At 55.4% G+C, this 17,397-nt stretch overlaps 1 protein-coding gene across 4 annotated transcripts in view; it reads left to right on the forward strand.

The window, feature by feature from the left end:
• PKNOX1 (PBX/knotted 1 homeobox 1) overlaps window positions 1-17,397 on the forward strand; it is a 394,584-nt gene that overhangs the window by 118,170 nt on the left and 259,017 nt on the right. For all 4 annotated transcript variants that reach the window (XM_063956915.1, XM_063956916.1, XM_063956914.1 and 1 more), the window contains one exon: window positions 3,281-3,396. In XM_063956915.1, the coding sequence (XP_063812985.1) occupies window positions 3,281-3,396 (116 nt within the window). The remainder of the gene's footprint in view (window positions 1-3,280; window positions 3,397-17,397) is intronic.

The following is a 17,397-nucleotide window of genomic DNA, read 5'->3' on the forward strand; positions in this document are numbered from 1 at the left end:
CACCCATCACACACTCTCTCATATTACCATCCCTCTCTCAGCTCCCACTCCCCCTGAGACACTTACCTACACCCATCTCACACTCTCATATTACCATCCCTCTCTCAGCTCCCACTCCCCTGAGACACTTACCTACACCCATCTCACACTCTCATATTACCGTCCATCTCTCTGCTCCCACTCCCCCTGAGACACTTACCTACACCCATCACACACTCTCTCATATTACCATCCCTCTCTCAGCTCCCACTCCCCCTGAGACACTTACCTACACCCATCACACACTCTCATATTACCATCCATCACTCAGCTCCCACTGCCCCTGAGACACTTACCTACACCCACCTCACACTCTCATATTACCATCCATCTCTCAGCTCCCACTCCCCCTGAGACACTTACCTACACCCATCACACGCTCTCATATTACCATCCATCACTCAGCTCCCACTCCCCCTGAGACACTTACCTGCACCCATCTCACTCTCATATTACTATCCATCTCTCAGCTCCCACTCCCCTGAGACACTTGCCTACACCCATCTCACACACTCTCATATTACCATCCATCTCTCAGCTCCCACTCCCCTGAGACGCTTACCTACACCCATCACACACTCTCTCATATTACCATCCCTCTCTCATCTCCCACTCCTCCTGAGACACTTACCTACACCCATCACACACTCTCATATTACCATCCATCACTCAGCTCCCACTCCCCCTGAGACACTTACCTACACCCATCTCACACTCTCATATTACCATCCCTCTCTCAGCTCCCACTCCCCCTGAGACACTTACCTACACCCATCTCACACTATCCCATATTACCATCCATCTCTCAGCTCCCACTCCCCTGAGACACTTACCTACACCCATCACACACTCTCTCATATTACCATCCCTCTCTCAGCTCCCACTCCCCCTGAGACACTTACCTACACCCATCACACACTCTCATATTACCATCCATCACTCAGCTCCCACTCCCCCTGAGACACTTACCTACACCCATCTCACACTCTCATATTACCACCCATCACTCAGCTCCCACTCCCCCTGAGACACTTACCTGCACCCATCTCACACTCTCATATTACCATCCATCTCTCAGCTCCCACTCCCCTGAGACACTTGCCTACACCCATCTCACACACTCTCATATTACCATCCCTCTCTCAGCTCCCACTCCCCTGAGACGCTTACCTACACCCATCACACACTCTCTCATATTACCATCCCTCTCTCAGCTCTCACTCCCCCTGAGACACTTACCTACACCCATCACACACTCTCATATTACCATCCATCTCTCAGCTCCCACTCCCCCTGAGACACTTACCTACACCCACCTCACACTCTCATATTACCATCCCTCTCTCAGCTCCCACTCCCCCTGAGACACTTACCTGCTCCCATCTCACACTCTCATATTACCATCCATCTCTCAGCTCCCACTCCCCCTGAGACACTTACCTTCACCCATCTCACACACTCTCATATTACCATCCATCTCTCAGCTCCCACTCCCCTGAGACACTTACCTACACCCATCTCACACTATCTCATATTACCGTCCCTCTCAGCTCGCACTCCCCTGAGACACTTACCTACACCCACCTCACACTCTCATATTACCATCCCTCTCTCAGCTCCTACTCCCCCTGAGACACTTACCTACACCCACCTCACACTCTCATATTACCATCCCTCTCTCAGCTCCCACTCCCCCTGAGACACTTACCTACACCCACCTCACACTCTCATATTACCATCCCTCTCTCAGCTCCCACTCCCCCTGAGACACTTACCTACACCCACCTCACACTCTCATATTACCATCCCTCTCTCAGCTCCCACTCCCCCTGAGACACTTACCTACACCCACCTCACACTCTCATATTACCATCCCTCTCTCAGCTCCCACTCCCCCTGAGACACTTACCTACACCCATCACACACTCTCATATTACCATCCCTCTCTCAGCTCCCATTACCCTGAGACACTTACCTACACCCTTCTCACACTCTCATATTACTATCCATCTCAGCTCCCACTCCCCCTGAGACACTTACCTACACCCACCTCACACTCTCATATTACCATCCATCTCTCAGCTCCCACTCCTCTGAGACACTTACCTGCACCCATCTCACACTCTCATATTACCATCCATCTCTCAGCTCCCACTCCCTCTGAGAGACTTACCTACACCCATCTCACACACTCATATTACCATCCATCTCTCAGCTCCCACTCCCCTGAGACACTTACCTACACCCACCTCACACTCTCATATTACCATCCATCTCTCAGCTCCCACTCCCCTGAGACACTTACCTACACCCATCTCACACTCTCATATTACCATCCATCTCTCAGCTCCCACTCCCCTGAGACACTTACCTACACCCATCTCACACTCTCATATTACCATCCATCTCTCAGCTCCCACTCCCCTGAGACACTTACCTACACCCATCTCACACACTCTCATATTACCATCCATCTCTCAGCTCCCACTCCCCCTGAGACACGTACCTACACCCATCTCACACTATCTCATATTACCATCCATCACTCAGCTCCCACTCCCCCTGAGACACTTACCTACACCCATCTCACACTCTCATATTACCATCCACCTCTCAGCTCCCACTCCCCCTGAGACACTTACCTACACCCATCTCACACTCTCATATTACCATCCCTCTCTCAGCTCCCACTCCCCCTGAGACACTTACCTACACCCATCTCACACTCTCATATTACCATCCATCTCTCAGCTCCCACTCCCCCTGAGACACTTACCTACACCCATCTCACACTCTCATATTACCATCCCTCTCTCAGCTCCCACTCCCCCCGAGACACTTACCTACACCCATCTCACACTCTCATATTACCATCCCTCTCTCAGCTCCCACTCCCCCCGAGACACTTACCTACACCCATCTCACACTCTCATATTACCATCCCTCTCTCAGCTCCCACTCCCCCTGAGACACTTACCTACACCCATCTCACACTCTCATATTACCATCCCTCTCTCAGCTCCCACTCCCCCTGAGACACTTACCTACACCCATCTCACACTCTCATATTACCATCCCTCTCTCAGCTCCCACTCCCCCTGAGACACTTACCTACACCCATCTCACACTATCTCATATTACCATCCATCTCTCAGCTCAGGCAAGAAGGTAAAATGCAGTAGTCCCAATTTGTGATGTAGCGATGGACACAATTGTGTTGACATTTTGGTAATTTCTCCAGATACAGGTTGTGACCCAGTTCAAAACTGAGCAAGATCCTGGGTGTGTGGAGCCGACAGCACAGAGTCCAGTGTCTGGAGACAGTCCTATGGAGACAGACAAACAGTCCATTTACAGGTGAGTCCAGGCCTGTATCATACAGCCCCAGCCCGGTGCTGTTCCAGTCTCTTACTGTACTAACACCTCCTGCCCTGTAACATACAGCCCCAGCCCGGTCCTGTGCCAGTCTCTTACTGTACTAACACCTCCAGCCCTGTAACATACAGCCCCAGCCCGGTCCTGTGCCAGTCTCTTACTGTACTAACACCTCCTGACCTGTAACATACAGCCCCTGCCCGGTCCTGTGCCAGTCTCTTACTGTACTAACACCTCCTGCCCTGTATCATACATCCCCAGCCCGGTCCTGTGCCAGTCTCTTACTGTACTGACACCTCCTGTCCTGTAACATCCAGCCCCAGCCCGGTCCTGTGCCAGTCTCTTACTGTACTAACACCTCCAGCCCTGTAACATACAGCCCCAGCCCTGTACTGTGCCGGTCTCTTACTGTACTAACACCTCCAGCCCTGTAACATACAGCCCCAGCCCGGTCCTGTGCCAGTCTCTTACTGTACTGACACCTCCTGTCCTGTAACATACAGCCCCAGCCCTGTCCTGTGCCAGTTTCATACTGTACTGACACCTCCTGTCCTGTAACATACAGCCCCAGCCCGGTCCTGTGCCAGTCTCTTACTGTACTAACGCCTCCAGCCCTGTAACATACAGCCCCAGCCCGGTCCTGTGTCAGTCTCTTACTGTACTAACGCCTCCAGCCCTGTATCATACAGCCCCAGCCCTGTACTGTGCCAGTCTCTTACTGTACTGACACCTCCTGTCCTGTAACATACAGCCCCAGCCCGGTCCTGTGCCAGTCTCTTACTGTACTAACACCTCCAGCCCTGTAACATACAGCCCCAGCCCGGTCCTGTGCCAGTCTCATACTGTATCTTCACCTCCTGCCCTGTAACATACAGCCCCAGCCCGGTCCTGTGCCAGTCTCTTACTGTACTAACGCCTCCAGCCCTGTAACATACAACCCCAGCCCGGTCCTGTGCCAGTCTCTTACTGTACTAACACCTCCAGCCCTGTGACATACAGCCCCAGCCCGGTCCTGTGCCAGTCTCTTACTGTACTAACACCACCTGCCCTGTAACATACAGCCCCAGCCCGGTCCTGTGCCAGTCTCTTACTGTACTGACACCTCCTGTCCTGTAACATACAGCCCCAGCCCGGTCCTGTGCCAGTCTCTTACTGTACTAACGCCTACAGCCCTGTAACATACAGCCCCAGCCCGGTCCTGTGCCAGTCTCTTACTGTACTAACGCCTCCTGCCCTGTATCATACAGCCCCAGCCCTGTACTGTGCCAGTCTCTTACTGTACTGACACCTCCTGTCCTGTAACATACAGCCCCAGCCCGGTCCTGTGCCAGTCTCTTACTGTACTAACACCTCCAGCCCTGTAACATACAGCCCCAGCCCGGTCCTGTGCCAGTCTCTTACTGTACTAACGCCTCCAGCCCTGTAACATACAACCCCAGCCCGGTCCTGTGCCAGTCTCTTACTGTACTAACACTTCCAGCCCTGTAACATATAGCCCCAGCCCGGTCCTGTGCCAGTCTCTTACTGTACTAACACCACCTGCCCTGTAACATACAGCCCCAGCCCGGTCCTGTGCCAGTCTCTTACTGTACTAACACCTCCTGCCCTGTAACATACAGCCCCAGCCCGGTCCTGTGCCAGTCTCTTACTGTACTAACACCTCCAGCCCTGTAACATACAGCCCCAGCCCGGTCCTGTGCCAGTCTCTTACTGTACTAACGCCTCCAGCCCTGTAACATACAGCCCCAGCCCGGTCCTGTGCCAGTCTCTTATTATACTAACACCTCCAGCCCTGTAACATACAGCCCCAGCCCGGTCCTGTGCCAGTCTCTTACTGTACTAACACCTCATGCCCTGTAACATACAGCCCCAGCCCGGTCCTGTGCCAGTCTCTTACTGTACTAACACCTCCTGCCCTGTAACATACAGCCCCAGCCCGGTCCTGTGCCAGTCTCTTACTGTACTAACGCCTCCTGCCCTGTAACATCCAGCCCCAGCCCGGTCCTGTGCCAGTCTCTTACTGTACTAACACCTCCAGCCCTGTAACATACAGCCCCAGCCCGGTCCTGTGCCAGTCTCTTACTGTACTAACACCTCCTGCCCTGTATCATACAGCCCCAGCCCTGTACTGTGCCAGTCTCTTACTGTACTGACACCTCCTGTCCTGTAACATACAGCCCCAGCCCGGTGCCAGTCTCTTACTGTACTAACGCCTCCAGCCCTGTAACATACAGCCCCAGCCCTGTACTGTGCCAGTCTCTTACTGTACTGACACCTCCTGTCCTGTAACATACAGCCCCAGCCCGGTCCTGTGCCAGTCTCTTACTGTACTGACACCTCCTGTCCTGTAACATACAGCCCCAGCCCGGTCCTGTGCCAGTCTCTTACTGTACTAACGCCTCCAGCCCTGTAACATACAGCCCCAGCCCGGTCCTGTGCCAGTCTCTTACTGTACTAACGCCTCCAGCCCTGTATCATACAGCCCCAGCCCTGTACTGTGCCAGTCTCTTACTGTACTGACACCTCCTGTCCTGTAACATCCAGCCCCAGCCCGGTCCTGTGCCAGTCTCTTACTGTACTAACGCCTCCAGCCCTGTAACATACAGCCCCAGCCCGGTCCTGTGCCAGTCTCTTACTGTACTAACGCCTCCAGCCCTGTAACATACAGCCCCAGCCCGGTCCTGTGCCAGTCTCTTACTGTACTAACACCTCCAGCCCTGTAACATCCAGCCCCAGCCCGGTCCTGTGCCAGTCTCTTACTGTACTGACACCTCCTGTCCTGTAACATACAGCCCCAGCCCGGTCCTGTGCCAGTCTCTTACTGTACTAACACCTCCTGCCCTGTAACATACAGCCCCAGCCCGGTCCTGTGCCAGTCTCTTACTGTACTAACACCTCCAGCCCTGTAACATACAGCCCCAGCCCGGTCCTGTGCCAGTCTCTTACTGTACTAACACCTCCTGGAGCCCCAGCCCGGTCCTGTGCCAGTCTCTTACTGTACTAACACCTCCTGCCCTGTAACATACAGCCCCAGCCCGGTCCTGTGCCAGTCTCTTACTGTACTAACACCTCCAGCCCTGTAACATACAGCCCCAGCCCTGTACTGTGCCAGTCTCTTACTGTATCTTCACCTCCTGCCCTGTAACATACAGCCCCAGCCCGGTCCTGTGCCAGTCTCTTACTGTACTAACACCTCCAGCCCTGTAACATATAGTCCCAGCCCGGTCCTGTGCCAGTCTCTTACTGTACTGACACCTCCTGTCCTGTAACATACAGCCCCAGCCCGGTCCTGTGCCAGTCTCTTACTGTACTAACGCCTCCAGCCCTGTAACATACAGCCCCAGCCCGGTCCTGTGCCAATCTCTTACTGTACTAACACCTCCAGCCCTGTAAAATACAGCCCCAGCCCGGTCCTGTGCCAGTCTCTTACTGTACTAACACCTCCTGCCCTGTAACATACAGCCCCAGCCCGGTCCTGTGCCAGTCTCTTACTGTACTAACACCTCCAGCCCTGTAACATACAGCCCCAGCCCGGTCCTGTGCCAGTCTCTTACTGTACTAACACCTCCTGCCCTGTAACATACAGCCCCAGCCCGGTCCTGTGCCAGTCTCTTACTGTACTAACACCTCCAGCCCTGTAACATACAGCCCCAGCCCTGTACTGTGCCAGTCTCTTACTGTACTGACACCTCCTGTCCTGTAACATACAGCCCCAGCCCGGTCCTGTGCCACTCTCTTACTGTACTAACACCTCCTGCCCTGTAACATACAGCCCCAGCCCGGTCCTGTGCCAGTCTCTTACTGTACTAACACCTCCAGCCCTGTAACATACAGCCCCAGCCCGGTCCTGTGCCAGTCTCTTACTGTACTAACACCTCCAGCCCTGTAACATCCAGCCCCAGCCTGGTCCTGTGCCAGTCTCTTACTGTACTAACACCTCCTGCCCTGTAACATACAGCCCCAGCCCGGTCCTGTGCCAGTCTCTTACTGTACTAACACCTCCTGCCCTGTAACATACAGCCCCAGCCCGGTCCTGTGCCAGTCTCTTACTGTACTAACGCCTCCAGCCCTGTAACATACAGCCCCAGCCCGGTCCTGTGCCAGTCTCTTCCTATACTAACGCCTCCTGCCCTGTAACATACAGCCCCAGCCCGGTCCTGTGCCAGTCTCTTACTGTACTAACACCTCCTGCCCTGTATCATACAGCCCCAGCCCAGTCCTGTGCCAGTCTCTTACTGTACTAACACCTCCTGCCCTGTAACATACAGCCCCAGCCCGGTCCTGTGCCAGTCTCTTACTGTACTAACGCCTCCTGCCCTGTAACATACAGCCCCAGCCCGGTCCTGTGCCAGTCTCTTACTGTACTAACGCCTCCTGCCCTGTAACATCCAGCCCCAGCCCGGTCCTGTGCCAGTCTCTTACTGTACTAACACCTCCAGCCCTGTAACATACAGCCCCAGCCCGGTCCTGTGCCAGTCTCTTACTGTACTAACACCTCCTGCCCTGTATCATACAGCCCCAGCCCTGTACTGTGCCAGTCTCTTACTGTACTGACACCTCCTGTCCTGTAACATACAGCCCCAGCCCGGTGCCAGTCTCTTACTGTACTAACGCCTCCAGCCCTGTAACATACAGCCCCAGCCCTGTACTGTGCCAGTCTCTTACTGTACTGAAACCTCCTGTCCTGTAACATACAGCCCCAGCCCGGTCCTGTGCCAGTCTCTTACTGTACTGACACCTCCTGTCCTGTAACATACAGCCCCAGCCCGGTCCTGTGCCAGTCTCTTACTGTACTAACGCCTCCAGCCCTGTAACATACAGCCCCAGCCCGGTCCTGTGCCAGTCTCTTACTGTACTAACGCCTCCAGCCCTGTATCATACAGCCCCAGCCCTGTACTGTGCCAGTCTCTTACTGTACTGACACCTCCTGTCCTGTAACATACAGCCCCAGCCCGGTCCTGTGCCAGTCTCTTACTGTACTAACACCTCCTGCCCTGTAACATACAGCCCCAGCCCGGTCCTGTGCCAGTCTCTTACTGTATCTTCACCTCCTGCCCTGTAACATACAGCCCCAGCCCGGTCCTGTGCCAGTCTCTTACTGTACTAACGCCTCCAGCCCTGTAACATACAGCCCCAGCCCGGTCCTGTGCCAGTCTCTTACTGTACTAACACCTCCAGCCCTGTAACATATAGCCCCAGCCCGGTCCTGTGCCAGTCTCTTACTGTACTAACACCTCCTGCCCTGTAACATACAGCCCCAGCCCGGTCCTGTGCCAGTCTCTTACTGTACTAACGCCTCCTGCCCTGTAACATACAGCCCCAGCCCGGTCCTGTGCCAGTCTCTTACTGTACTAACACCTCCTGCCCTGTAACATACAGCCCCAGCCCGGTCCTGTGCCAGTCTCTTACTGTACTAACACCTCCTGCCCTGTAACATACAGCCCCAGCCCGGTCCTGTGCCAGTCTCTTACTGTACTAACACCTCCTGCCCTGTAACATACAGCCCCAGCCTGGTCCTGTGCCAGTCTCTTACTGTACTAACACCTCCAGCCCTGTAACATACAGCCCCAGCCCGGTCCTGTGCCAGTCTCTTACTGTACTAACACCTCCTGTCCTGTAACATACAGCCCCAGCCCGGTCCTGTGCCAGTCTCTTACTGTACTAACACCTGCAGCCCTGTAACATACAGCCCCAGCCCGGTCTTGTGCCAGTCTCTTACTGTACTAACGCCTCCAGCCCTGTAACATACAGCCCCAGCCCGGTCCTGTGCCAGTCTCTTACTGTACTAACACCTCCAGCCCTGTAACATCCAGCCCCAGCCCGGTCCTGTGCCAGTCTCTTACTGTATTGACACCTCCTGTCCTGTAACATACAGCCCCAGCCCGGTCCTGTGCCAGTCTCTTACTGTACTAACACCTCCTGCCCTGTAACATACAGCCCCAGCCCGGTCCTGTGCCAGTCTCTTACTGTACTAACACCTCCAGCCCTGTAACATACAGCCCCAGCCCGGTCCTGTGCCAGTCTCTTACTGTACTAACACCTCCTGGAGCCCCAGCCCGGTCCTGTGCCAGTCTCTTACTGTACTAACACCTCCTGCCCTGTAACATACAGCCCCAGCCCGGTCCTGTGCCAGTCTCTTACTGTACTAACACCTCCAGCCCTGTAACATACAGCCCCAGCCCTGTACTGTGCCAGTCTCTTACTGTATCTTCACCTCCTGCCCTGTAACATACAGCCCCAGCCCGGTCCTGTGCCAGTCTCTTACTGTACTAACACCTCCAGCCCTGTAACATATAGTCCCAGCCCGGTCCTGTGCCAGTCTCTTACTGTACTGACACCTCCTGTCCTGTAACATACAGCCCCAGCCCGGTCCTGTGCCAGTCTCTTACTGTACTAACGCCTCCAGCCCTGTAACATACAGCCCCAGCCCGGTCCTGTGCCAATCTCTTACTGTACTAACACCTCCCGCCCTGTAAAATACAGCCCCAGCCCGGTCCTGTGCCAGTCTCTTACTGTACTAACACCTCCTGCCCTGTAACATACAGCCCCAGCCCGGTCCTGTGCCAGTCTCTTACTGTACTAACACCTCCAGCCCTGTAACATACAGCCCCAGCCCGGTCCTGTGCCAGTCTCTTACTGTACTAACACCTCCTGCCCTGTAACATACAGCCCCAGCCCGGTCCTGTGCCAGTCTCTTACTGTACTAACACCTCCAGCCCTGTAACATACAGCCCCAGCCCTGTACTGTGCCAGTCTCTTACTGTACTGACACCTCCTGTCCTGTAACATACAGCCCCAGCCCGGTCCTGTGCCACTCTCTTACTGTACTAACACCTCCTGCCCTGTAACATACAGCCCCAGCCCGGTCCTGTGCCAGTCTCTTACTGTACTAACACCTCCAGCCCTGTAACATACAGCCCCAGCCCGGTCCTGTGCCAGTCTCTTACTGTACTAACACCTCCAGCCCTGTAACATCCAGCCCCAGCCCGGTCCTGTGCCAGTCTCTTACTGTACTAACACCTCCTGCCCTGTAACATACAGCCCCAGCCCGGTCCTGTGCCAGTCTCTTACTGTACTAACACCTCCTGCCCTGTAACATACAGCCCCAGCCCGGTCCTGTGCCAGTCTCTTACTGTACTAACGCCTCCAGCCCTGTAACATACAGCCCCAGCCCGGTCCTGTGCCAGTCTCTTCCTATACTAACGCCTCCTGCCCTGTAACATACAGCCCCAGCCCGGTCCTGTGCCAGTCTCTTACTGTACTAACACCTCCTGCCCTGTATCATACAGCCCCAGCCCAGTCCTGTGCCAGTCTCTTACTGTACTAACACCTCCTGACCTGTAACATACAGCCCCAGCCCGGTCCTGTGCCAGTCTCTTTCTGTACTAACACCTCCAGCCCTGTAACATCCAGCCCCAGCCCTGTCCTGTGCCAGTCTCTTACTGTACTAACGCCTCCTGCCCTGTAACATACAGCCCCAGCCCGGTCCTGTGCCAGTCTCTTACTGTACTAACGCCTCCTGCCCTGTAACATACAGCCCCAGCCCGGTCCTGTGCCAGTCTCTTACTGTACTAACGCCTCCTGCCCTGTAACATACAGCCCCAGCCCGGTCCTGTGCCAGTCTCTTACTGTACTAACACCTCCTGCCCTGTAACATACAGCCCCAGCCCGGTCCTGTGCCAGTCTCTTACTGTACTAACGCCTCCAGCCCTGTAACATACAGCCCCAGCCCGGTCCTGTGCCAGTCTCTTACTGTACTAACACCTCCTGCCCTGTAACATACAGCCCCAGCCCGGTCCTGTGCCAGTCTCTTACTGTACTAACACCTCCTGCCCTGTAACATCCAGCCCCAGCTCGGTCCTGTGCCAGTCTCTTACTGTACTAACACCACCTGCCCTGTAACATATAGCCCCAGCCTGGTCCTGTGCCAGTCTCTTACTGTACTAACGCCTTCAGCCCTGTAACATACAGCCCCAGCCCGGTCCTGTGCCAGTCTCTTACTGTACTAACACCTCCTGCCCTGTAACATCCAGCCCCAGCCCGGCCCTGTGCCAGTCTCTTACTGTACTAACACCTCCAGCCCTGTAACATACAGCCCCAGCCCGGTGCTGTTTCAGTCTCTTACTGTACTAACACCTTCAGCCCTGTAACATACAGCCCCAGCCCGGTCCTGTGCCAGTCTCTTACTGTACTAACACCTCCTGCCCTGTAACATACAGCCCCAGCCCGGTCCTGTGCCAGTCTCTTACTGTACTAACACCTCCTGCCCTGTAACATACAGCCCCAGCCCGGTCCTGTGCCAGTCTCTTACTGTACTAACGCCTCCAGCCCTGTAACATACAGCCCCAGCCCGGTCCTGTGCCAGTCTCTTACTGTACTAACGCCTCCTGCCCTGTAACATACAGCCCCAGCCCGGTCCTGTGCCAGTCTCTTACTGTACTTACACCTCCTGCCCTGTAACATACAGTCCCAGCCCGGTCCTGTGCCAGTCTCTTACTGTACTAACACCTCCTGCCCTGTAACATACAGCCCCAGCCCGGTTCTGTGCCAGTCTCTTACTGTACTAACACCTCCAGCCCTGTAACATACAGCCCCAGCCCGGTCCTGTGCCAGTCTCTTACTGTACTAACACCTCCAGCCCTGTAACATACAGCCCCAGCCCGGTCCTGTGCCAGTCTCTTACTGTACTAACACCACCTGCCCTGTAACATACAGCCCCAGCCCGGTCCTGTGCCAGTCTCTTACTATACTAACACCTCCAGCCCTGTAACATACAGCCCCAGCCCGGTCCTGTGCCAGTCTCTTACTGTACTAACACCTCCTGCCCTGTAACATACATCCCCAGCCCGGTCCTGTGCCAGTCTCTTACTGTACTAACGCCTCCTGCCCTGTAACATACAGCCCCAGCCCGGTCCTGTGCCAGTCTCTTACTGTACTAACGCCTCCAGCCCTGTAACATACAGCCCCAGCCCGGTCCTGTGCCAGTCTCTTACTGTACTAACGCCTCCAGCCCTGTAACATACAGCCCCAGCCCGGTCCTGTGCCAGTCTCTTACTGTACTAACACCTCCAGCCCTGTAACATCCAGCCCCAGCCCGGTCCTGTGCCAGTCTCTTACTGTACTAACACCTCCAGCCCTGTAACATACAGCCCCAGCCCGGTCCTGTGCCAGTCTCTTACTGTACTAACTCCTCCTGCCCTGTAACATACAGCCCCAACCCGGTCCTGTGCCGGTCTCTTACTGTACTAACGCCTCCTGCCCTGTAACATACAGCCCCAGCCCGGTCCTGTGCCAGTCTCTTACTGTACTAACACCTCCTGCCCTGTAACATACAGCCCCAGCCCGGTCCTGTGCCAGTCTCTTACTGTACTAACACCTCCAGCCCTGTAACATACAGCCCCAGCCCTGTACTGTGCCAGTCTCTTACTGTACTAACACCTCCAGCCCTGTAACATACAGCCCCAGCCCGGTCCTGTGCCAGTCTCTTACTGTACTAACACCTCCTGCCCTGTAACATACAGCCCCAGCCCGGTCCTGTGCCAGTCACTTACTGTACTAACACCTCCAGCCCTGTAACATACAGCCCCAGCCCTGTACTGTGCCAGTCTCTTACTGTACTAACACCTCCAGCCCTGTAACATACAGCCCCAGCCCGGTCCTGTGCCAGTCTCTTACTGTACTAACGCCTCCTGCCCTGTAACATACAGCCCCAGCCCGGTCCTGTGCCAGTCTCTTACTGTACTAACACCTCCTGCCCTGTAACATACAGCCCCAGCCCGGTCCTGTGCCAGTCTCTTACTGTACTAACACCTCCTGCCCTGTAACATACAGCCCCAGCCCGGTCCTGTGCCAGTCTCTTACTGTACTAACACCTCCTGCCCTGTAACATACAGCCCCAGCCCGGTCCTGTGCCAGTCTCTTACTGTACTAACACCTCCTGTCCTGTAACATACAGCCCCAGCCCGGTCCTGTGCCAGTCTCTTACTGTACTAACGCCTCCAGCCCTGTAACATACAGCCCCAGCCCGGTCCTGTGCCAGTCTCTTACTGTACTAACGCCTCCTGCCCTGTAACATACAGCCCCAGCCCGGTCCTGTGCCAGTCTCTTACTGTACTTACACCTCCTGCCCTGTAACATACAGCCCCAGCCCGGTCCTGTGCCAGTCTCTTACTGTACTAACACCTCCTGCCCTGTAACATACAGCCCCAGCCCTGTACTGTGCCAGTCTCTTACTGTACTAACACCTCCAGCCCTGTAACATACAGCCCCAGCCCGGTCCTGTGCCAGTCTCTTACTGTACTAACACCTCCAGCCCTGTAACATACAGCCCCAGCCCGGTCCTGTGCCAGTCTCTTACTGTACTAACACCACCTGCCCTGTAACATACAGCCCCAGCCCGGTCCTGTGCCAGTCTCTTACTGTACTAACACCTCCAGCCCTGTAACATACAGCCCCAGCCCGGTCCTGTGCCAGTCTCTTACTGTACTAACACCTCCAGCCCTGTAACATACAGCCCCAGCCCGGTCCTGTGCCAGTCTGTTACTGTACTAACACCTCCTGCCCTGTAACATACAGCCCCAGCCCGGTCCTGTGCCAGTCTCTTACTGTACTAACACCTCCAGCCCTGTAACATACAGCCCCAGCCCGGTCCTGTGCCAGTCTCTTACTGTACTAACACCTCCTGCCCTGTAACATACAGCCCCAGCCCGGTCCTGTGCCAGTCTCTTACTGTACTAACGCCTCCAGCCCTGTAACATACAGCCCCAGCCCGGTCCTGTGCCAGTCTCTTACTGTACTAACACCACCAGCCCTGTAACATACAGCCCCAGCCCGGTCCTGTGCCAGTCTCTTACTGTACTAACACCTCCTGCCCTGTAACATACAGCCCCAGCCCGGTCCTGTGCCAGTCTCTTACTGTACTAACACCTCCAGCCCTGTAACATCCAGCCCCAGCCCGGTCCTGTGCCAGTCTCTTACTGTACTAACGCCTCCTGCCCTGTAACATACAGCCCCAGCCCGGTCCTGTGCCAGTCTCTTACTGTACTAACACCTCCTGCCCTGTAACATACAGCCCCAGCCCGGTCCTGTGCCAGTCTCTTACTGTACTAACACCTCCAGCCCTGTAACATACAGCCCCAGCCCGGTCCTGTGCCAGTCTCTTACTGTACTAACGCCTCCAGCCCTGTAACATACAGCCCCAGCCCGGTCCTGTGCCAGTCTCTTACTGTACTAACACCTCATGCCCTGTAACATCCAGCCCCAGCCCGGTCCTGTGCCAGTCTCTTACTGTACTAACGCCTCCTGCCCTGTAACATACAGCCCCAGCCCGGTCCTGTGCCAGTCTCTTACTGTACTAACACCTCCTGTCCTGTAACATACAGCCCCAGCCCGGTCCTGTGCCAGTCTCTTACTGTACTAACGCCTCCAGCCCTGTAACATACAGCCCCAGCCCGGTCCTGTGCCAGTCTCTTACTGTACTAACACCTCCTGCCCTGTAACATACAGCCCCAGCCCGGTCCTGTGCCAGTCTCTTACTGTACTATCACCTCCTGCCCTGTAACATACAGCCCCAGCCCGGTCCTGTGCCAGTCTCTTACTGTACTAACACCTCCAGCCCTGTAACATACAGCCCCAGCCGGGTCCTGTGCCAGTCTCTTACTGTACTAACTCCTACTGCCCTGTAACATCCAGCCCCAGCCCGGTCCTGTGCCAGTCTCTTACTGTACTAACGCCTCCTGCCCTGTAACATACAGCCCCATCCCGGTCCTGTGCCAGTCTCTTACTGTACTAACACCTCCAGCCCTGTAACATACAGCCCCAGCCCGGTCCTGTGCCAGTCTCTTACTGTACTAACGCCTCCTGCCCTGTAACATACAACCCCAGCCCGGTCCTGTGCCAGTCTGTTACTGTACTAACACCTCCAGCCCTGTAACATACAGCCCCAGCCCGGTCCTGTGCCAGTCTCTTACTGTACTAACACCTCCTGCCCTGTAACATACAGCCCCAGCCCGGTCCTGTGCCAGTCTCTTACTGTACTAACACCTCCAGCCCTGTAACATACAGCCCCAGCCCGGTCCTGTGCCAGTCTCTTACTGTACTAACGCCTCCAGCCCTGTAACATACAGCCCCAGCCCGGTCCTGTGCCAGTCTCTTACTGTACTAACACCTCCTGCCCTGTAACATACAGCCCCAGCCCGGTCCTGTGCCAGTCTCTTACTGTACTAACACCTCCAGCCCTGTAACATACAGCCCCAGCCCGGTCCTGTGCCAGTCTCTTACTGTACTAACGCCTCCAGCCCTGTAACATACAGCCCCAGCCCGGTCCTGTGCCAGTCTCTTACTGTACTAACACCTCATGCCCTGTAACATCCAGCCCCAGCCCGGTCCTGTGCCAGTCTCTTACTGTACTAACGCCTCCTGCCCTGTAACATACAGCCCCAGCCCGGTCCTGTGCCAGTCTCTTACTGTACTAACACCTCCTGTCCTGTAACATACAGCCCCAGCCCGGTCCTGTGCCAGTCTCTTACTGTACTAACGCCTCCAGCCCTGTAACATACAGCCCCAGCCCGGTCCTGTGCCAGTCTCTTACTGTACTAACACCTCCTGCCCTGTAACATACAGCCCCAGCCCGGTCCTGTGCCAGTCTCTTACTGTACTATCACCTCCTGCCCTGTAACATACAGCCCCAGCCCGGTCCTGTGCCAGTCTCTTACTGTACTAACACCTCCAGCCCTGTAACATACAGCCCCAGCCGGGTCCTGTGCCAGTCTCTTACTGTACTAACTCCTACTGCCCTGTAACATCCAGCCCCAGCCCGGTCCTGTGCCAGTCTCTTACTGTACTAACGCCTCCTGCCCTGTAACATACAGCCCCATCCCGGTCCTGTGCCAGTCTCTTACTGTACTAACACCTCCAGCCCTGTAACATACAGCCCCAGCCCGGTCCTGTGCCAGTCTCTTACTGTACTAACGCCTCCTGCCCTGTAACATACAACCCCAGCCCGGTCCTGTGCCAGTCTGTTACTGTACTAACACCTCCAGCCCTGTAACATACAGCCCCAGCCCGGTCCTGTGCCAGTCTCTTACTGTACTAACACCTCCAGCCCTGTAACATACAGCCCCAGCCCGGTCCTGTGCCAGTCTCTTACTGTACTAACTCCTCCTGCCCTGTAACATCCAGCCCCAGCCCGGTCCTGTGCCAGTCTCTTACTGTACTAACGCCTCCTGCCCTGTAACATACAGCCCCAGCCCGGTCCTGTGCCAGTCTCTTACTGTACTAACGCCTCCAGCCCTGTAACATACAGCCCCAGCCCGGTCCTGTGCCAGTCTCTTACTGTACTAACGCCTCCTGCCCTGTAACATACAGCCCCAGCCCGGTCCTGTGCCAGTCTCTTACTGTACTAACGCCTCCAGCCCTGTAACATACAGCCCCAGCCCGGTCCTGTGCCAGTCTCTTACTGTACTAACACCACCAGCCCTGTAACATACAGCCCCAGCCCGGTCCTGTGCCAGTCTCTTACTGTACTAACACCTCCTGCCCTGTAACATACAGCCCCAGCCCGGTCCTGTGCCAGTCTCTTACTGTACTAACACCTCCAGCCCTGTAACATACAGCCCCAGCCCGGTCCTGTGCCAGTCTCTTACTGTACTAACACCTCCTGACCTGTAACATACAGCCCCAGCCCTGTACTGTGCCAGTCTCTTACTGTACTAACGCCTCCTGCCCTGTAACATACAGCCCCAGCCCGGTCCTGTGCCAGTCTCTTACTGTACTAACACCTCCTGCCCTGTAACATACAGCCCCAGCCCGGTCCTGTGCCAGTCTCTTACTGTACTAACACCTCCAGCCCTGTAACATACAGCCCCAGCCCGGTCCTGTGCCAGTCTCTTACTGTACTAACGCCTCCTGCCCTGTAACATACAGCCCCAGCCCGGTCCTGTGCCAGTCTCTTACTGTACTAACGCCTCCAGCCCTGTAACATAC

This window comes from Pseudophryne corroboree, chromosome 2, assembly GCF_028390025.1.
Source record: "Pseudophryne corroboree isolate aPseCor3 chromosome 2, aPseCor3.hap2, whole genome shotgun sequence".
Classification (NCBI taxonomy): domain Eukaryota; kingdom Metazoa; phylum Chordata; class Amphibia; order Anura; family Myobatrachidae; genus Pseudophryne; species Pseudophryne corroboree.